The 23,669-nt window shown below is 35.1% G+C and overlaps 1 protein-coding gene across 2 annotated transcripts in view; it reads left to right on the top strand.

Annotated features, from left to right (window-relative positions):
• The window catches only part of ZCCHC14 (zinc finger CCHC-type containing 14), a 135,494-nt gene that overhangs the window by 83,961 nt on the left and 27,864 nt on the right, over positions 1-23,669 (top strand). For both annotated transcript variants that reach the window (XM_056810568.1, XM_007477271.3), the window contains exon 3: positions 160-233. In XM_056810568.1, coding sequence (XP_056666546.1) covers positions 160-233 — 74 coding nt within the window. The remainder of the gene's footprint in view (positions 1-159; positions 234-23,669) is intronic.

The raw sequence follows: 23,669 nt of genomic DNA, 5'->3' as shown, positions 1-23,669 counted from the left end.
GATCCAAAAAAAACATTTTTCAGAAGTTAAAGAACAATAGGTGCCCCTAAGTAACTTACTGATCACTATTTTAGTATTCTTTTGAAAGTTGCAGAGTGAAGTATTTAATAAAATTATTATTGTGCAAAAAGTTTAATTTCAGGATTTCTTTTTTTGCAGTGAGTGTTGAAAAGATAGAACTGAAGGGATTATCGCATAAGAAAAATGAAAGAAATGTTGAATGTTCCTTTGAGGTAAGATTTTAAATTTTCCTTTATTCAAAAAACTTTTGAAAAGTATTTTGGGGACTTCATAAAGATTAACAATGCAACATTTTTATTTTATTATGTAACTCATGGGATCTCACACTTCCTGGGCCCCAATTTAACTGCCTTAAATTCTAATTATTATTTATGGATCAGAATTCTTTCCAAATCATAACTCCCTTCAGTGTATTTTACTTTATATCAGTCAGTAGGATGACACACATTGATCAAAACAAAAACATTTTAATTAAATGGCAATGTAAATAAAATCACTATAGAATATCTTCTCCCAAAAAACACCATTCATAAGCAAAGGATAAACTATGGGAGTGGAAACACCGAGAAAAAGCAACTGCCTGAATACAGAGGTTGAGGGGACATGACAGAGGATAGACTCTAAATGAACACTCTAATGCAAATACTATCAACAAAGCAATGGGTTCAAATCAAGAAAACATCTAATGCCCAGTGGACTTACGCGTCGGCTATGGGGGGTGGGGGGGAGGAAAAGAAAATGATCTATGTCTTTAACGAATAATGCTTGGAAATGATCAAATAAAATATATTTTAAAAAAAAAAAGAGAATATCTTCTCCCCAATTATAGACCTTCCTCAATAAGCTTTGAATTTACTCTCACACAATTACATAAATATTCAGTTGGAATAATAGACCTCTTTATAGGGATTATGTGAGACACTTGGAAAGGATGTGGAGAGATGTGGGGGGGGGGGGTGCCGGGCAACCTACACATCTGATCCAGCTAAGCTGCTAGTGTTTTCTTCTAATGTCATCTTCTCTTTGCCTGATCAATTCTCCACTTGAGCATTGCTCTCTGCTTATTCTTCTCTGGGCATTGCTCTCTATTTTAGCAGGTTGCCAACTCTGGATATTTTTTAGGGTTACCTAATACTCTGAAACAAGTTTTACCAGATAAGCTATAACTACAGCTCTTTTGTCAACTTTTGTAACCACTCCAAAATCCATATTGGAGTAATCAAATAAGATCATATTTGTAAAGAGCCTACCATAGTGCCTGACCCATAGAAGACATTACATAATGTCTTCTTCCCTTCCCTCCCCAGAACACCTCCCCCAATACATACACACCATGCTTGGTAAGCTTCTTTCCTAAAAGAGGAGAAGCTATAATTCTCTCTTTGATAGAGATAATACAATTTATAGTTACCTAGTGGTGCCTGTAGGACTCAGAAGGAAAGAATAGTAAATATTAGAGATTTTTTATCTCTTTCTGTCTTCATCTTCTGCTTGCCTGCATCTCTAGCAAAAAAAAAAATGAACATTAGTAACTACTGATTTTATTTATTCAAAAAATATTTTAGGATGGTTTCAGTCCATATTGAGATAATGATCATACTAGAAAAAAAAAGAAATGTCTATAACCTTTAACCTACTGATTCCACTACTAGGCGCCTTTCCTAAAGAGATAAAAGCCAGAAAATGTCCATTTAACCAAAATGTTTATAAAGTAGCATTTTTTGTGGTAACAAAAACTGAAAATAAAGTAGATTGCCTTTTATTGGTAGCTAGCTAAGCAAATTGTAGGGTATTAATATAATAGAACATTAATTATTATAAGAAATAGTACATCTGAAAATTTCGGAGAAGAATGGCATTGCTTACTTGGAACTGATGGAGAGTGAGATAGGCAGCCTAGATAAGAGATATATACTTTTTTTTTTTTAAACCCTTAACCTTCCTCCATCTTGAATTCAATACTGGGTATTGGTTCCAAGGCAGAAGAGTGGTGAGGGCTAGGAAATGGGGGTTAAGTGACTTGCCCAGGGTCACACAGCTGGGAAGTGTCTGAGGCCAGACTTGAACCCAAGACCTCCCATCTCTAGGCCTGACTCTCAATCCACTGAGCTACCCAGCTGCCCGCCAGAGATATATACTTTAACTACAACTATGTAAATGGAAAAGAAAAAGAAGGAAACTGAATGCTATGTAATTATATTGACTAAACTTAGTCATAGAGAATAGTTGCAGAGGTCTATGGGTGTGGAATATTACATATACTTATAGATACTATTGATGTGTTTTGTTCAACTTTTTTTTTTCCTTTTAAAATGATTATTCTTTTGAATGGCTTACTAAATAGGGGGTTGAGAGTGATATATATTCAGAAGCTCAGGTGGTATAAGAACAAAAGATACCAATAAAAATAGGACTTTAAAAAGTTTTGTGTTTACATGGTAAATTTTCATCTTGTTTGGAAAACTTCCATTGAATATTATCTTCCCCAACAATGCCATATGAAGTAAAATTAGTAATCATAAGTTTTTGCTTGGGAAAATCCAACTTAACCAGCCCAATGGAAATTAAATTTATGAATTATATTTGTTAAATCCTTCTAAATAATTGGAAAAGAATATAACCACTGTATTTAAAGAGGCATAGTATATTCGATACAGAGTTGGCCTTGGAATTGGAGATTCAAACATAATATTTGTGAGAAGTTGGACAAGTTACTTGACCCCTACTTCTATTACCCAGGATCCTCTCTTCATTTGAGGTTCATAGTATTCATATTTACTGCTCAAAGTGCTGGAAGCTGTTGTCTATAGACCTCCAGGTCATTTATTTCTTCCTCGATGAGTTTTTCCCCTCCAAGTTCTGCTTTCATACTGAGAGACTTCCAACATATGTATTGATTCTCAAACATCCCAACTACCCAGTTCCTCAACCTTTTCACCTCCCATGAGCTACTCCTCTACTTCACCTCAGCCATACACAAAGTTGGCACACCCTTTGATCTTGTCATTATCTACAATACCCCCATCATGTTCACGAATTCTGAAACTCCTTTATCTGACCACAAACTTAATGGCTTTTCATCTTTCCTTCTGCCTTGTCATAAAATAGCTGTGAAGTTTATTAAGATACCCCATTTTTATAAAGTAACAGAAGTACTGTGACTTTTTAAAGATTATATAGTTAGAATTATAACTCTTTGTTCCAACAGTTATAGTTGGTTTTATGACCTAGATATGTCCATTTATTATGTTGCCAGAGAATCTAGATATGTTTATTGACATGTTATGTGTACTGACATACTGGCATTATGTTATAAATGTCTACATACTAGGTATTGTTACAAATAAAAGAGTGTTTGCCTTAAACTGTGACTGCGAAAATATGGTTTCAAATAAAAAATACAGTGGTCGCCATGGGAAAATTCCCAAATATTATTAAAAAATAAATAAATAAATAAATAAATAAATAAATAAAAACCAAGTTAGTTGGGTTTTATGGAGATTTTTTAATTAATACAAATAAAGGAATTAAAGAAAGGGAGAGAAACAGAGTAAGAGGAAATAATGAATGAGTGGCCTTGGCCAAAATGGCCTAGGCCTGAGCTTTAAGAGAGACCAGTCAATCTTTAATCCCACTCACCACAAGATTTGTCCCAAGCAATATTCTAGTGTTCAGAGAGACCCACCAGTTCAGCTCCTCAGCTCAACTAAGTTCAGCCACCAAGCCCTTCAATTCAGCTTTGGCAAACTGACCCCTCCAGAGACCTCTTCTGACCTCCTTTTAAAGAGAATTTTCTCCTATGTCACCTTCCCTAAGTTTTCACATCTACCAATCACAGTAGACGTTTTCCAAAGGACTGACCATTCTTAATTCACACCTTTAGTTCTCAACTTCTCTGGGTAGACTAAAACTTCACACCTCTTTTGTTAAACTTGTTCCTTGCAAGTTTGCAAGTTGCCTGACCTTTTAGTGATTAATTTGATCTTCATAGGTACTTAGCATCGGTTTGTATTAGATCTAAAAATAGACTTAGCTTAAAGGCTTGGCCTCACTATAAGTATGGGTTAAGTACTTTTTTATTGTTCAGTAAGGAGTTTACAACTTTATCTCCCCCTAAGGCACTGTCTAAGTATGGGTGGAGTAATGTTAGAGTTCTCACATTCCCGATCAAGTACCTTCATTGTTTAAAATGGGGAATGGTCTTAACCAAATCTTCTAAGGTAGAGTCTGAGAATCTTTAACATTCACAAGTCTGAGAAATTTTAAGATTCGCAGTATAAAGCTGATAATGTAGCTTGGGAAGGACAATAACAGTTGTTTTATGTATTTATATGTGTATGTGTGTGTGTGTATATGTATGTATATGTATATATACAATTTTTTTTAGTTCCAAGTTGTCTTCCTCCCTCCCAAACCTGCATTAGAGAAAGCTAACATTTGGTACAGATATTTATGTGGACATTATATACAGCATGGAAATATTGTTTGAAGAATAACTGTGAATATCCACCTCCAGAGAAAGAACTGACAAATAGAAACATGCAAAAGACATAGTTTTATTTATAGATATATAATATTTATTTATGACATTTATATTTAATGCCCAATGGTCTTTAAAAGACTACATGCCCTTTGATTTATACCAATACTGGGTTTGTTCCCCAAAGAGATAATAATGAAAAATGTTTGTACAAAGATATTTATAGCTGCACTTTTTGTAATGGCAAAAAATTGGAAAACAAGAGTGTCCTCACTCTATTACAAATATGAATAATATGGAAATAGATTTTGAGCAGTAATACATGTATAACCCAGTGGAATTGCTTGTCAGCTCTGGGAGGGAAGAGGGAAGGGAGAGAACATGAATCATGTAAACATGGGGAAATATTCTAAATTAATTTTTAAAAAATTTAAGAAAAAATATTTTAAAATACGCCTTTTTTGTCAAATGATACCTTTATTGTAGGGAAGGGGAGGGAGGAAGATATTTGGGAACTTTAATGTAACAAATAAAAAACAAGTATAATTTTCAAAAGGAAAAGGATATATTGGTAGAATCATATTTACATATATTCATTCTTTCTCCAGAAGTAGATAGTATTTTCTGTAATAAGTTCTTCAAAGTTGATTTTAATGTTTATATTACTCAGAATAACTCAGTCATTTAGAGTTCTTCAAACGTATTGCTATTATATACAATGTTCTCTTGCGTCCACTTGTTTCATGCAAGTCTTTCCATGTTTTTCTAAAATCAACCTGCTTTTGTCGTTCTTACAGCACAGTAGTTTTCCATCACAATTATATACTATAACTTAGCCATTTGATGGGCATCTTCTTAATTTCCAATTCTTTGCCACCACAAGACAAGCTACTATAATTATTTTAGTACATATAGATTCTTTCCTTTTTTCCCTAATCACCTTGGGAAACAGATCTAATAGTAGTATTACTGGATCAAAAGGTATATAGAGTTGTGTGATTCTTTGAATATAATTCCAAATTGTTCTCCAAAGTGGTTGGATCAGTTTACAATTCCACCAACAGTATATTAGTTTCCCAGTTTTTCCTCATCCTTTCCAATATTTGTCATTTTCTCCATCTATCATTTTAGTCAATCTGATAAGTATAAGGGTGGTACCTTCAAAGTTGTTTTAATCCACATTTCTCTAATCAATCATAATTTAGAGCATTGAATTATTTCAATTGAATGGGTAAATAAAAGATAATGGGCCTCTATTCTGAGATCGCTGTCACTTTGAAGCTTTTCCCCATGCCACCTAGTATAAGTTTTAAAGATCATAGGTACATAGATTTAGAACATTAAGGAATGAAGGATTTGTTGATAGAAAGCATTTCGTTGTATAAGTTTTCTGAGTTTAGTTCAACATATGTGCTAGAACTAAATATGTTCTTAATTCACTTTGCTTTTGGAAAGTAGATGGATTCTAAAAGACCAAAAAATTTCCATTATATTAAAGTAAAATAAAAACATATCCCTTTTTATCACTGAGATGGGAAAGCATTAGAAAGTGGACCCATTCATAAATCAGTAAATCTAAAACATTTTGCATAAACACTCAGTGCTTTTGTCCCAATCTAAAGTTCTAAAGTAATTATTTACCATAAGTTGAATATTTCAAATTTAAAATGTTATTAATAATGCCAAAGAGGCACCATTTTAGAATGCATTAAGAGACAATCTCAGAGTCAGTAAGATCTGGGTTCAAGGCCTCCACTGATATGTACCATGGACAAGTCATTTACTATCAAAATGTTAAAGGCAATTCTGCAAGACTTAGTTGTATAATGCCTGCCATCTCTTCATTGGTATGATGAATTTCCTCACTCAGAGTACCTTATACTAATGAAATCAAAGGTATAGTTCAAAAAACAAAAACCTTTGTAGAACTGTAATATGACAACCAAAGATTACATATATTAGCTACATGATGGATGGAGTTTGACATGAATAATGAAGATACTTAATAAAGTCACGTGTCTACTTATCCCCAGAAGTCTTTCTGGCAATGTCAAACATAGTCCCAAGAACCATAAGTCTGTGCTAACACGTTTCTGAACAGCATTTGCTTTTTATTAAGCCCAATGGAGGGCTCACTGGGTGGCTCAGTGGATTGAGAGTCAGGCCCAGAGATTGGAGGTCCTGGGTTCAAATGTGACCTCCAAATACTTCCTAGCTGGGTGACCCTGGGCAAGTCACTTAATCCCCATTGCCTAGTCCTTACCACTCGTCTGCCTTAGAATCAATACACAGTATTGATTCTAAAATGGAAGGTGAGGGTTTAAAAAAAATAAGCCCAATGGATTTGGCTTCTTAGGAAAGTCAGTATTTAGTCCTTACTCAGACAGTGTGAAAAATAAGACCCCCAATTTACAAGAAATACAAATAGCAACTGCTAAAAATAGAGGTAGAGCCATGAAATAGTACAAAACAGTTCAGGGTCATCTAGGAGAGGAAAAAATATCCCTTTATACCTAAATGACCCCTAAAAAAACAGAATTTTATTGAAAGGGTCCTTAGAGGCGAGGCATAAGCACAAAGAAAAATGGATGAGATGTTCAAAGTAAGATGGAGTTGGACCACCCTAGGAAATGGTGAGTGCCCTTCCTTGGAGGTCTTCAAGAAGATGTCAGGTGACCACTTGTCAGGTATGTTTTAATGGAGATTCTCTTATATTTGGATTGCATTAGATGGTCACTAAGGACCTTTCTAAATTTTGTCATTCAAGATCATCTAGTCTGGAACCCCCTCATTTTATATTTGAAAAAAAACTGAGGTCCCAGAGAGGTTAAGTGATTTGTCTCAAGTCAAATAGGTAAGTATCAGTATATTTTGAACCTAAGGCTTCTGACTCCAAGGCTCATTCCATTGCTCCTTGCTTCCATCCAGGTCAAAACTACCTAAAAAAGACAACAGACCAGACAAGTATTCATCCAGACCTTACTTGAAGAACTCCAGTGAGGGAATCCCAGCTATTTCCTGAGGCAGGCCATTCCAGTCTTAAATAGCTCTCATTGTTAGGAAGTTCTTACTTAAATCAAGCCTAAATTTGCCAATAAGCAATTCTTGAGTCAAACAGAACGAATCTAATTCTCCTTCTGGGACAGCCTTTCAAGCACTTAAAGAAAACAGTCATGTGTCTCTTAAGACTTCTCTTCTTTCGACTAACCGACCCCAGTTCCTTCAATCTTCAGAGAGCATGAGTATAAGGCCCTTGGAATTGTGGTGGGTTGCCATCCTTTGAATATTCTCCAGCTTATGAATACCCTTTCTAAAATGTGATGGCAAAAATGGTTCTGACCAGAACAGATTACAGAAAGCCTATATCCTCTTTATTTATGGCTACAATGCCTCTATTAGTGTAGATCAAGATTGTTTATTAACTTGTTGACTTAGCCTTTTCAGTTATCCTATCACATTGCTGACTCAAATTAAGTTTGTAGTCCACTAAAACCTCAAAACTTTAAAAAATAAATTTATATGTTTTTGATACTTTGCTATCAGTTTCCAAGAAACCTATCCCGCATCATAGAACCCTCTCTTGTAAAGAAGTTGAATGAAGCAAAACAAATAAATTGCGCGTATCTGCAATGCTTTTATTCCACACCTGTACTCTTGTCACCTTTCAGAGTATTTTTCATCATCAGTCCCCTGGAAGGAAATAGAAAAGGTTTTCTTCCTCTTTACCTCTCTTTCCCTTAAACGTCTTTTTTTGAATACCCAATCCCATAGTTTATTCCTATTTTCCCTTATTAACCTTTAGCTAGGTCCTTTAGTGGATAGAGAGCCAAGTACAATCTCAGACACTTCCTAGCTATGTGACCCTGGGCAAATCATTTACCCAGTTTGCCTAACCCTTGCCTTTCTGGCTTAGAATTGTTAAAAGGAAAGAAAGAAAGTCAAACTTCTCCCTTTTGGGGTTGTACACATTTGTATAGCCCTTTGTATTTTTGAGTCCAATCTTGTTTATCATGAGTGTTTTGTGTCTACTGTATTTCCCCTTAAAAATCTCTTCTCAACTCTGGATTTCTTAGCAGAAATTTTTTTGTAAGATGTTCAGTTTTGCAAGGTGTTATTTTCCATCATGGATAGTAATTTCTATGGAATGAATGGTTTTAAGGAAAGGAGGCAGTTTTGAGAGAAGTGATGTAGAAAGTGATACAAATATATATTTTTTTAAAGTACAGAAGAAAATATAAAGAGGCTCAGAAGGGAATACAGACAGAACAGCTTTGAAATTCATGTTGAATTTTATTTAATTCTCTAATGAATATCCCTTTAAAAATACAGACCATATATAATAAGAGGTTTAAGTTTTTATATCTAACCATATTTTATATTCTGAATATTTGGAAATGCTAATGGACAATGTTTGAGTATGGAACAACAAAAATAAAATTGTTTTAAAAATAAAATAAACAGGAATTGAGAAATGGACACCTCAAGTTTAAAAAAAAATAAAGCAGCAATGACTAGAAAGATGCCAAAGTAGTTGTTCTGTGTTAATTTTTCCATCCCCAAAACCCAAGTCAAAATAATATTGGAAAACTTAGATATGTAGAGTTCTATTCAGCATTCTCACACCATCCCCAAATACTCCAAATACTCTACATATCAGTCATAGTGAATGCATCTAAATTCATAGCCTTGTGCTTCAGGGTCTAGCAATGAGAGACTTGTTCCTTCATGACCATGACCTAACCTGAATCCTCTCTTACCCCACAAATGGACATTAATTCTTACACTTAAACACATAATGTACCTACACAGAGCAAAGATAGAGTAACTAGAGTAAGGGATAGAAGTCAAGCAGCATAGAACCATCTAGGACAGTAGAAAGACCTTCTGCCTGAGGGAAAGAAGACTGGAAACTCCACCTTCAGTCAGTCTCTCAATAAGCATGTATTAAGTGCCTACTACATGCCATGACTTATGCTAAACACTAGACATACCAAGAAAGGTAAAAAACAAGTCCTCATTCTTGAACTCACATGTAACCACTGTGCACAAACTCTGTGTGTGTGTGTGTGTGTGTGTAAACTGGAGATAATCAAGAAGAGGGAAGGACACATACATTAAGGAGAATTGGGAATGGCTTCTGCAGAAGGTCAAGTTTTAGATAAGACTTGGAAGAAAAGCAGGAGAAATCAAGACAGAGAGGAGAAGGGAGAAAATTACAAGCATGGGGTATAGCCATTGACAAAGTACAAGATTAGGGAAGGGGGCAGCTAGCTGGCTCAGTGGATAGAGAGCCATGACTAGAGACTGGAGGTCCTAGGTTCAAATGTGGCCTCAGAAACTTCCCAGCTATGTGACCCTGGGCAAGTCACTTAACCCCCATTGCCTAGCCCTTACCACTCCTCTGCCTTGGAACCAGTACACCCTATTGACTCTAAGACATTAGATGTAAGTTAAAAAAAAAAAAAAGATTAAGGAGATTAAGTGTCCTGCACAAGGAACAAGGAGACAAATGTCATGGGATCACAGAACATATGTAAAAGTGTCAGGTATAAATAGGAAGGGCTTTAAACATTAAACATGATTTTATATTTGATCCTGGAGTTAATAGGGAGCTACTTGAGTTGACTGAATAATGGAATGAAATAGTCCTGTGATCAGGAAAATTAATCTGAAAGCTGCATAGAAGGTGATCTGGAGTTGGGAGAGACTTGAATCAGGAAGACAAACCAGAAAGCTACTGCAATAAGAAGGGAGGGAACATATATTTATTAAGTGCCTACTGTGTGCCAAGCACTGTACAAAAGGCTTACAAATATTATTTCATTAGATCATCACAACAACCTTGCAAATTAGGTTTACAATTGAGGACACTGAAACAATGGTTAAGTGACTTACACAGCTTATGAGTGGCTGAGGCCAGATTGAGTCCAGGCATTCCTGATTGCAGATCCAATACTTTTTCCTCTGTGCCACCTAACTGCCTCAATAATCATGAGGTGAAAAGGATGTTCACTAGGGTGGTGGCAATATCAGAGGAAATAAAGGGCATGTATGAAAGATACTACAAAGGTAGAAACAAAAAGACTTTTGTCAACTCATTGAATATGGAAGATGAGAGAGAAAAGAGTAGATGATTATATCTAGGTTACATTCCTGTGTTATTGAGAGGATGGTGATGCCTTCTACAATAATGAGGAATTTTGGACAATATGAAGGGAAAGATGAGTTTGGTTTTAAACATGTTGAGTTTAAGATGTCTACAGTATATATAGTTTGAGATGTCTAATAGCCAATTTGAGTTTAGGAGAGATAGTAGAGCTGGTTAAGTAGATCTGAGAATCATCAGCATTGAGATAAAAATCCACCAGAGTTTGATGCAATCATGAAATGAAATAATATAATGAAAGAAGAGAAAAGGATCCCATCATTAGTGGACATGACCTCAATTAAGAAAGAAAACCGAAAAGGAGCAGTCAGGTAGATAGAAGAACCAGAAGACAGTGTTGCAGAAATTCAAAGAGAAGAGAGTATCAAAGGCAAGAGGATGTTCAAAGGTTGAAGAAAGTTCAAGAATGATGAGGATGAAGAAAAGGCCATTAGTTTGGTAATTAGGAAGTCACTGATAACTTTGGAGAAAGGAATTTCAGTTACCTTTGAAGTCAGATGCCATACTAAGAGAGACAGACAGACAGAGGTGGACAGATAACTTGAGGTTTTTTGATGGTGGGGAAATGTTTATTCTGTAGAAATTCCTGGATCAGGTTGATTCTTACACTTACACTTAAACACATAATGTAACCTACACAGAGCAAATCAAGCAGCATAGAACCACTAGGAAAGTAGAAAGACCTTCTACAATGAAGTTAAAGATTCCTAGCTTTTGAAAGTCTGTGCAGCAGTAAAGGTATGGAGGGGAACCAGAGACAAGTACCTTTGGAACAGAAAAAGAAAAGCTCAAAGATCTAAGTAAAAACCTCATCTATAAACCAGAGGGGGAAATCATAAAGACAGAAGAATGAATGCAAAAACACTAATCAGAATACTGTTGTTCTAGAAGTGTTGTTCTGAAATTATCTCTTTAGAACCAAAAGGAGTCTTAGATAAACATGTAACTCCTCTTTCTCCCCATCTCCAAGATTCTGTAGTTTATAGCAAAAGCAAGAAATCCCAGAATGGTTCAAAAGGGAAAAAAAACTGTCAAAATATTTTAGGACTTTAATTAGGCTTTTATTTTTTTTTTTAATTTTTAAACATTATTTTATTTGGTCGTTTCCATACATTATTCACTGGAAACAAAGATCATTTTCTTTTCCTCCCTGCCCCCTCTCCCACCACCTTTCCCTCTCCCATAGCCGATGCACGATTCCACTGGTTATCACATGTGTTCTTGACTCGAACCCATTTCCCTGTTGTTGGATTTTGCATTATAGTGTTCATTTAGAGTCTCTCCTCAGTCTTACCCCCTCCAACCCTGTAGTCAAGCAGTTGCTTTTCATCGGTGTTTTTACTCCCACAGTTTATCCTCTGCTTCTGGGTAGTATTTTTTAGATCCCTGCAGATTGTTCAGGGAAATTGCATTGATACTAATGGAGAAGTCCATCACCTTCGATTGTACCACAATGTATCAGTCTCTGTGTACAATGTTTTAATTAGGCTTTTATATCAAAACGTACATAACGGGACTTAAAATAAACAAGGTATAAAACGTTTCCTTTGAAAGAAGTGGAAGTGTTCTGAGATTTTAGGGGGCAGCTGGGTGGCTCAATGGATTGAGAGCCAAACTGTAGAGAGGAGGTCTTGGGTTCAAAATCTGACCTCAGACACTTCCCAGCTTTGTGACCCTGGGCAAGTCACTTAACCCCCATTGCCTAGTCCTTGCCACTCTTCTGCCTTGAAACCAATAAACAGTATTGATTCTAAGATGGAAGGTAATTTTTTTTAAATATACAGGTTTTGAACACAGAAATACAGAAATGGAAGAAAATTTGGTAAATAAATGAAATAATCATGTTTAAAAGAACACTTGAATTCTAGATGAGCCAGAGAACAACCCTGAAGATATGATAAGCAAAGATAACTTGAGGATTTATAGGTCTCTCAAAAGAATATGACAACTTAAAAAATCTAAATACCATGCTACAGGGGTTGGGGAGTATATATATTTTTCCTATATAGGTGTATGTATATATAACAAAATTCTCCTCAACACTTAAATAAAGCCAACAAAGCAATTACTGGTGAAATCCACAAGTCTACCAGGAGATGATTGAAACCCCAGGGCATGAGGTAATTAAATTTCACAGTTTCAATAGCACACAGCACCAGCCAAAGAAGACCTATCTAAACAAACCGAGATGATTATTTAGTCATGAGAACCTAAAGGAATTAGTTGGATAGAAAACTCTTAAAAAATAAAACAAAGGAATTCAAGTTGGAACTTAACATCTGTGGAACATGCACTGGCTGCTTTAGCATTAGGCTTAGAATCAGGAAGATTTTTCTTCATGAGTTCAAATACAGCCTCAGACATTTCCTATTGGTGTGACCCTGGGCAAATCACTTAACACTATTTGCCTTGGTTTCCCCGTCTCTCAAATGAGCTGAAATGGGAAGTAGCAAACCACTCCAGGGTCTTTGCCAAGAAAAACCCAAATGATGTCACAGATATGACTGAAAGTTGTTGTGGAAAAGGATGGACTATGCCCTCCAAAATACCCTGTAGGTGAACAGAATACCCTATTTGCAAATACCTCAAATAGCAAAAATACAAGAAAGATACATTATCAAGAAAAACAAACTAACTGAATTCTCTCATTTTTATGGGGGGTAGGCAGGGACAATAATTGATTTGATATGCAAAAGAATTATAAAAGTGGCCTCATAAAGGGATTAAAATACCTGACAGTTAAGATTTTTAAAAGAACTTGGAAAGAAGGAAGGACGCATTAATACACCATAGAATAAATCTCATGATTCCCTACAAATGAAACAGTATCTTTTATGGGGGGATAATAGAGTATGAAATTACACAAATGGGGAACAGTCTAGACACAGGCACATAGGAGATGTACTCCCATTAAACCCATAGGCAAACAACAAAGGTATATTTTCCTTTGTTCTCTAGTGGAAGGAAAGGACTGGTATAGAAGTAGAAGTGGGATGGCCCTAACTCCCACAGGGTAATGAAAAAACACCACTAAAGCAAAAATTCTGTGAGTGCAAAAGTGTATTTTGTGGTAAGAAACACAGGAACCTTATGAAAAGCTTCCCCTGGAAGGTGTATTAGGATATATACCACTCACAGAAAGGGTTTACCTTCCAGGATTATCTCCTATGAATGAGTCCTCTTGGACAATGAACACTTAGAATGGTAGAAGGAACATAGAGCCAGAGATAAGATAGACTGAATTTAGGAGTAGAAATTGTTCTTGCTAAGGATAAAGAAGTAGTCTAAAGTCCTATTGACTTGTTGTTGTTGTTAAACCTTATCTTCTATCTTAGAATGAATATCAAGTATTGGGTTCAAGAAAGGAGAAGCAATAAGAGCTAGGCACTTGGGGTTTAGTGACTTGCCTAGAATCACACAGCTAGGAAGTGTCTATGGCTAAATTTGAACCCAGGACCTCCTGTCTCCATCCCTGGCTCTTTATCCAGTGACCTACCTAGCTGTCCCAACTCTATCAATTTTTGACACTAGCTACCTCCCCAACATACTATTTTCCAGTCAGTCAATTAAAAGAGGAGGGGGGTAAAAAGTAATAAAAGGAGGAAAACCCAATCTTTTAACTATCATAACCTAGGGTATAAATAGATTCAACAATTCTTTAAAACCAAAGTGGGCAACATGTATAGGAAAACAAAGCTAAGCAATCTGTCGTATACAAGAAACATAGCTAAATAAAGTCAAGGACTCTCCTTAAAATATTAGTGAATTGAAACAAAACAATTCATCCCACTTCCCACAGATAAAACAGCAATGGATTATACAGAGACCATCACAACAAGAAATGTCTACAGTAATATAATTTTGACAGCCTAGGTTTACATAGAGAAGCTACTAGAATCCTATGAATGCTAGGGAAGTGACCCAGTCAGAAAATATTTTTCTGGGAGCAGAGCTCACAGAAATCTTCCAACTTGGGACCTCAAGGCAAGGAAACCTAGTACCTGAAGCTATATACTGATAATAAGGAGTTTAGACTAGAGACTAGCCAGGCATCCCTGAAACATGCAAATGTATTACTCTAACATAGAACTAGAACTCAGATAAAAAAGGCAACACAACTGTGCAGGAGACTGTGAAACCTTTCACAACACTTATGCACAGTCTCCTGCATTCCTCTCTTTCACTACATGGAATGCAGTCTACCTGATATACAATGTCCCAGTGCAGCACACTAGCCAGCCACTCCTAAGATCATTGAAGAACACATTACCTAAAGTCTAATTAGTACCCAAATTAATACCCAAAAATGTGTCCCCAAAAGCCCCCACATTTCTTCTACAAGTGTACAGAGGCTACTTCTAAGCCAACACATGTCCCCTCCATATTAGAATCAAAGGGCAAAGTGAAAACAGGGAAGACACACTGTTCATCTCCTGAAAGAAACTCCAAAATGAAAATTCTCAAGAACATTATAGGCAAAATCCAGTGCTTTGGGGCTATATGCAGCCAGTAAGAAAAAGTTCCAATGCCAAGAAACTCTATTCAGGATCTCAACTAGGACTTCACATCTACCACTTCAAAAGAGAAGAGAGCTTGGAATGTAATATTCCACAAGACAAAAGATGATACCTTCTGACCAAAAATGAAAGTAGAATGGGAATAGACCTTTACTAAAATAGAGGACTTCCAGGTATTCCTGATGAAGATACCAAAACTGAATAAATATTTTGAAATATAAACCCAGCAATCAAAATAAACATATAATGAAAAATAAATTTTTCCAACTAGTTTTTATTCTAATAAGAGAAGAAACAAGTATCCATTCAGAAATCTAATGTCTTCAATGGTCAGGAAGGGAATAAATAAAACAGAGAACCTGGGTTTGGTCATCTTATTCTTTGATGATATTAAAAAAGGAAAAATAAAAGGAGATGAAAAAAGAATACACTAAGGAGGAAGGATAGAAGGGGGTTGAGCTTATCATCTTGAATAATCTTGATGCTTAGGATGACTATACAAATGTAGAAAAACAGGTGAGGGGAAAGAGCTGCACATGAATCTCACTTTCATAGGAATTGGATGAAATGACTAAGTTTGCATCTTGCAATTTGGTGTAGAAATGCATTAAACTCAACAGAGAATTAGTCATGATCATTGAGAATAGTTTCAGGGAGAGGTGAATTAGTCATAAGAAAAGCTCCATTTTCAGAGGGTATAGAGTAGAAGGGCAATAAAAGGACAGAAAGAATGGTTATGAATATGTGATTGGAGAGAACTGTAGGCAAGAAGAAAGAGGACTAATGGAATAGAAGCAGTGCTGCATCAAATAGAGATCACTAGTGATGAACATACACGTAAGTTTTTCAACATGTTTTTCTTTATAAAGAGGCTATAGAGAAAGGGAGGGGGAAAATAAAAAAGATAGGAAGAGGAAGAAATACATATTTTATCATTATAACTGTTAATTAGATGAATTCAGTTATAAAATGGAGTAAAGTTACAGAATGGATTAGATTGCACAATGCTATCCAAAATAAACATACCAAAAAACAGATTCACAAGGAACTTGAACAAAATTTGTTATGCTTCAGGTGAATTCAAAAAAGTCACCAATAAATATAGACTTAATTAAAAAAGATTAACATCCTTATGCTTAAAGGAACTATAGACAATAAATTAATATCAACACTTGATATATATGCTGAATATACTAATACAATAAAAAACAAACTGAAAATACAAAAAATAAATATTGGATACATCCTTACTGACCAAAAATGATATTCAGTGTAAAAAAAAACCTTTGAAGAAAAGATTACTTGGAGACCAAATAACAAGAATTTGAATCAAAGAATAAATATAAATAATATATACAATAGAAAATTTCATCAATTAAAGTGACTCCCCTTCAATATTGCTGAAAACCTGGTCATGGACTTCTTGCAATACCTACATGTAGATTATTCTCTCTGACTCAAATGTCACCACACTCCAAGCCATCTTTCACTTAGCTATTAAATTGATCTTCCTAAAGAATTCCTATAAATTCATGTCAACTCTATCTCCTATTCCCAAAATTAGTAAACTTTAGTGATTCCTTGTTATCTCTAGGATCAAATATAAAACCCTCTGACTTTGAAAATCTTATGTAACCTGCCCCCCTTCCTGTTATACTAGTCTTTTAAGACCTTACTCCCATCCATAAACTCTTAATTTAGTGACAATGACCTCCTTGTTATTCTTCCCACAAAACACCCCATCTCCTAACCCAGGTCATTTTCATTGTCTTTTCCTTATAACTGGAACTCTTTCCTTCCTCATCTTGGTCTCCTGCCTTCCTTCCAGTCTCAGCTACAGTCCTATTCTTTGCAAGATGCCTTCCTTGTATTAATTATTTCCATTTTATCCTGTACATATCCTGTATGAACATAACTGCTTTCATATTGTCTGCTTTTTAGACAGTGATATCCATAAGAGCAAGAACTGCCTTTTGCTTTTCTATGTAAAACACTTGGGGCAGTGAGATGATAAAGCATCAGCTCTTGAGTTGAGTGGACCTAGGTTCAAATCTTGCCTTTGACCCTTCCTACCTGTGTGACCCCAAGCAGTTCTCTTAATCACATTGGCCTAGCCCTAGTTCTTCTATCTTAGAATTGTCACTCAGACAGAAAGTGAGAAGTATATTATATATACATATATAAGCACCTAAATTAACAGAATAAGAGATAGTTTAACCCAATCAATGGGGGAGGGGGGAGGGAACAGTCCACAAAAGTACTCTCAACAGAGGGGAAAAGCTTATATGTGTACTTTTCATACAAAATATTTCTACATTCCTCATGTTGAGGAATTTTTTTTAATAAAGAAAATGAAGTAGAAATTGGTATACTTCAGTCCACATTCAGTCTCCATCATTTCTTTCTCTGAAAGTGGATAGCATTTTTCATCATGTCCTTTGGAGTTGTCTTGGATCATTTTATTGCTGAGAATGGCTAAGTAATTCACAATTGATCATCATACAATATTGTCTTTACCATGTACATTGTGCTCCTGGTTCTGTTTATGTCACTTTACATCAGTTCATAAGTCTTTCCAGGTTTTTCTGAAATCGGCCTTGCTTGTCATTTCTCATAGCATAGTAGTATTCCATTGCAATCATAGACCTCAACTTCTTTAGCCATTCTCCAGTTAATGGACGTCCTCTCAGTTTCCAGTTCCTCCCCCCACCCAAAAAAAAGAGCTGCTATCAATATTTTTGAAAATAACAATCTTTCTCCCTTAAAAAAAAAAATCTTTGGGATGAACACTCTAGTAGTGGTATTACTAAATCAAATCAAACTATGCCCTTTGGGCATAGTTCAAAATTGCTCTCCAGAAAGATTAGATCAATTCACAACTCTACCAACAGTGTATTAGTGTCCATTTTCCCATATACACTTCAGCATTTATTGTTTTCCTTTTTTTATCATATTAATATTACTGAATCTGCTGGGTGAGAGACGGTACCTCAGAGATGTTTTAATTTGCATTTCTCTAATCATTAGTGATTTGGAGCATTTTTCTCATGAGGAGCATTTTTTCTTATAACTGTAAATTGCTTTGACTTTTTCATCTGAAAACTACCCAATTTTCATGTCCTTTGACCATTTATCAATTAGGAAAAGAATTGTATTCTTATAAATTGACTCAGTTCTCTATATATTTGAGAAATGAGGCTTGTCAGAGACGCTTGTAAAACTTTTTTTTACCAGTTTTTTGTTTTCCTCCTAATTTTGAATGCATTGATTTTGTTTTTGCAGAACTTCAAAAATTTAATGTAATAAAATTATCCATTTTTATATCTTGTAATACACGCTGTCTCTGGTCTTAAATTTCTTCCCTTACCCAAAGATCTGACAAGTAAACTATTCCATGCTCCTCTAATTTGCTTACTAGCACCCTTTATGCCTAAATCACATAGTTATTTTTACCTCATCCAGAAGTTAACTTTAGAAAGTCAGGGGAAAAAGAAGATTAAGATGGAGAAGCAAAAAATCAAGAACTCAAAGGAAAATAATGGAGGTTGGAAGGAGAAAAGTTTCCTTCTTTTCTATCTAGCAGTAATGGATCTCAAACTGTACCACACAGTTATTTATGCCACAAAATTATCAGTTACTAGCTAAAAAAAAAATATAAAATCCATCATCAGAACATTTTACATATGCACATATAACATAGAAACAAATTAACATAAAGATCAAAAACCACTGGAGTAAGGGCTTACTATTTATTTAGCAAAATTTGCTGGGAAAGCTAAAGAGTAGTCTGGCAGAAACTGGGTTTGGGTCAGCATATCACACCATATGACAAATTCCAGATGTCTCCAAAGATAAAACTTATATAGAAAATGTGACATCACAAACAAATCAGAGGGTCAAGAAAGATAATAATATTTGCGGGTCTAGACTTAGGAAGACTAGGATCATAAAAGGACAAAATTGATCATTTTGATAATATAAAATTATAATTTTTGCACAAATAAAATCAGTGCAGTTAAAATTATAAGGGAAACAGTTAACTAGGGGAAGAAATCTTTGCAGCATGTTTCTCTATTAAAGGTCTAATGTCCAAGACATATAAGAAAATTTTAAATATATAAAGACAACTATTCCCCAATAGGTAAAAATGTTCAAGGGAAATGAATAAAGAGTTGTTCAAGGAACAAGTCCAAGAGATTTATAACAAATGAAAAAGTGATTCAAATTGCTTTGTAATTCAAGAAAACTTCTAAGATTCTAGCTCACATCTATTAGATTGGCAAAGATGATCCCCAAAGGAAAATGACAATTCTTAGAGAGGCTGAGAGGAAGACAGGCACATAAGTAGTTAGTGCTGTTAGAAACTGGTCCAACCATTCTCAAAAGTAATCTGAAACTATGCCCAAACTGTAACTTTGTTCCTTTGCCCCAAGCGATAATACTACTAGGCCCATATCTCACAATGGGAAAGGAAAAAGATCCATACATAGAAGCATATTATAGCAGCTCTTTTGTGGTGGTAGAGAATTGAAGACAAAGGGAATTAATCCATTGTTTGGAAAATGACTAAAGAAATTATGGCATACAAATGGAATATTATTGTGGTATAAAAAATAATGAAAGAGATGGTTTCAGAGATCCTGGGAAGATTTGTATGAATTGAATACAGAGTGAAGTGAGAGAACCAGAAAACAATTTATACTTTTAACATCACATTTGAAAGACCTAATAATTTTAATCATTTCAATGATTTTTTTGTATGTTGTTATGTTGAGAGAAAGGAGGTTCAGAGAAGGCATAGCACATACAAATTATAAATTCCAAACTGGATGTTTCAGATATATCTTAAAACCACAATATCCAGATTTCCCTCTTTTCCCTCCAAATTCACCATTCTCCCACACTTCCTATTTGTTCATCTTAGGTTTGGAAGATTGATGTTGTTATGGTCTCTTCACTGCCTTGTCCCACAGTTGCTAGATGTTATCATTTTAACCTTTAAAACAGTTTCCTATTCAATCCCTTCTGTCCATTTATGGAGCCTGAATCACCTTAATTTAGACTCCCATCTAGATTGTTCTTAAAAGCTTTCTAATTGGTTTTCCTGTTTCAAGTCTCCCCCCTTTGTAGTGTACCTTCCATACAGCTCCTAGCCACTATACCTAACACAATACATACTTTTCATAAAAGCTTTTTGATTTTTTAAAAATGTGTGTAAACAAAGAATGTCACTCAAAGTGATGGAGAAAATCGAGGAGAGGAAATTGATATAAAAACTTAAATATCAGTCAAATAGATTTCAAGTATAAAAAAGTGAATTATGAGTAGCAGTATCAATCCTATCATGTTTTGAGATTAGTATGTTTTGTGGTGATTTTTAAAATTAAATATGAAAATTGTAAATTATTTTTGGGGGAAGAAAATAAGCATTTATTAAGTGCCTACTATGTGTTAGTCACTTTACTATAGACTTTATAAATATTATCATCTCATTTAATTCCCATACCAATCTTGGGAGATAGGTGCTATTATTATTTCCTTTTACATTTAGGAAACTGAAGCAGAAAGAGATTTTGACTTATTCAGTGGCATATAACTGTTAAATACCTAAGGCCAATTTGAATTCAGAACTTCCTGAATTCAGGTCCAGGTCCCTATCCACTACTACCTGCATACATATGTATGTATTAGAGATGTCAAACCCAGGTCTCCAGAATGTGGCCTGAACCAAATTAAAATGTAACTGGGAAATATTTAACAAATAAAAATATAATAGATGGTAAAAATTTTAAACTCTTTCTAAGTAATACATAGCCTGCAGGGATCCTCATGTAAGGTTTAGTGACACATTTCTATTTGATTTTGACATTATTGATATATATTGTTTGAGTATATGTTTGTTTCCTGGTTTTTCATGGATAAAAATCCAAATTGGTTATAGATGGATTAAAACTTGAAAGTTAGTTCTTATTCACTTCTATGCTTCTATTCACCTCTAGCTTTAATTTATATTTGAAAAAACAGATATTATGATTCTCCAAATAAGATTAAAGATCATTCTGTGTAGTACTGTAACATAGATGTACTCACAAGTTTGCTAAATTCTAAAACATACCCTCCAAATCACCCTTTTTCTAATCAGGGGCTTAAGAATTTACTATTCTTTATCACATTGTTTTGCTTTATTTTCTCTCAAATTTAAACTACTGCTTTTGTTAGGTTCAATCATGTAATTATTCATGACCTCATTTGGGGGTTTCTTGACCAAGATACTGGACTGACTAGTTTGCCATTTCCTTCTCTAGCTCATTGGACAGATGATGAAACTGAGGCAGATAGGATTAAGTGACTTGTCCAGAACCACATAGCTGAATCCGAGGCAAAATTTGAATTCAAGACTTACTGATTCCTGGCCCAACCACCCATATCCACTGTATCACCAACTAACTGTCTGAAATTATTGTTTACAGTCTTAGAAAAATCAAATCAATATGTCTGGAAGAAAATAAAAGAATCTTTGAAATGTAAATTTAACATATAAAATGTCTAAATTTCATCATTTTAAGAATTTGTGGCTTTCCCAAAAATCACTAGAAAGAAAATGGAATAATTCCACATTAGAAGAGATGACTAATTAGAAGGAAAGTTCAAAAGCAAACCAAAAGGCCTCCTTAGTCCATTTAAACAATTATAGGCCTTTTTAAAAGAAGAAGAGTTTAAATGTGAAGTATCTCCCAAACCCAAAATCTTTATTCCAAGCATTCTTCCTCCATCCCTAAAAGAGAAATCGGCAGCTATATTTATCTTTGCTATTTTTTTCTATAGCCTTCTTAAAACAACACTAATTGCTCTGAATACTTTACCTTATTGACATATATATGAAGTGTCTGGAAAGCATTCTTGTCAAGAAATCTCTTTTAGATTCATTTGTTATAACCAATTTCCCTTTTAAAAATGCATATATTCTCCATAAACCCCCTGGAACCTATTAATAGTATCATTCACATTTGATGTATATTACTTTGGTCATTTTCTAGTTGCTGTCATCTTAATATAAGCAGAGATTAACTGCCTGAAAAGAATGAGAAATTTAATTGGGGTTAAGGGTGAGGGGGAGAAGGTAATTTTAGGTCAAGGGAAGGTGGTATTTACCTACTTGATACAGTTGACTGAGAACCTTGGGGGGTGGGGTGGCTTCCTGGCTTCTTGAACAGCACTCACAGCTGCTTGTGAGACTCTATAGTCATTACCTTTCCTTTCCTTCCCAATGTGCTCTGCCTCCACCCCCTTTCCAGCTAAACACTGTGGTCTTGACACCCTGGGATAATTCCACACTTAGAAACTGAATCTGTCTGAACCATGATAACCTTCTTGACCTCATTCCTCAATTCCTTCCCACACCTGAGATCCTGAACCCATGGCTTCCATTGGGCAAACCTTAACTGAAGATTAGTGAGAATTGGGAGCGTAGAAGCAGAAATCTTCTGGATAAGGAAGGATGGATCGCTTTTGAGTTTACCTTGGCAAGGAAAAAAACCATCTCTTCTTGTAAGACAGGAATTAAGGAGGAGAAAGTGGTGAAAGGCATCATAAGAATGTGAGGTTTCCATAAGGCCACTCCCTCCTAATTTTTTTGACAATGTAATGACTCCGTTCTCAGACCCCCTTGCTGGATCTTCATCCAGATGATGACTGCTAACCGTATATGTCCTACAATTCTGTTCTGAGATCCTTCTCTTCTCCTTCTACACTGGTTCTCTCCTAGTCTCCAGACTGAAATCTTCAACTGCCTGTCAGATATCTCAAACTGGATGTGTCCTCCACATACTTTAATTCAGCATGTTCAAAATAAACTTCTCATCTTTTCCTCGAAAGCTTTCCCCTCTTCCTGACTTTTCTACCATCCTCCCAGTTACCCAAGTTTGAGGCCTAGAAGTTAATCCTCAATTCTTCACACCATATTCAGTCATTGGTTAAGTTTTGACATTTCTTCCTTGGTTACATGGCTCCTTCCTACTTTTACAGGTTACATTGCCTTTATTTATTTATTTGTTTTTGTTGTTGTTACATTTTGATTTCTAAGTTGTTTCCCTCCTTTCTAGCCCCACATATGAGAAAACTAACAGTTGATGTATATATATATATATATTTGTGGTATCAGTTCTTTCTCTGGAGTTAGATAAAATTTCCTTTCACAATTTCTTTGTAGTTGATTTGAATGATGATGTTACTCAAAATAGTTTAGTCATTTATAGCTACTCTTCAAACAATGTTGCTGTTATATATACAACATTCCCATGGTTCTACTCATTTCCTCTACATTATTTCATTCGAGTCTTTCCATGTTTTTTTTAAACCATACTGCTCATCATTTCTTATAGCACAGTAGTTTTCCATCATGATTATATACCACAACTAATTTTTTTTTAAAAAGACTTTTCCAATCTTTTAAGACCACCTTCCTCAATCTCCCACCTACTCTTCT

The sequence above is a fragment of the Monodelphis domestica genome, chromosome 1, assembly GCF_027887165.1.
Source record: "Monodelphis domestica isolate mMonDom1 chromosome 1, mMonDom1.pri, whole genome shotgun sequence".
Taxonomy (NCBI): Eukaryota; Metazoa; Chordata; class Mammalia; order Didelphimorphia; family Didelphidae; genus Monodelphis; species Monodelphis domestica.
Note: the sequence above shows the minus strand (reverse complement) of the source record. Positions and strands in the feature narration are given on the sequence as shown.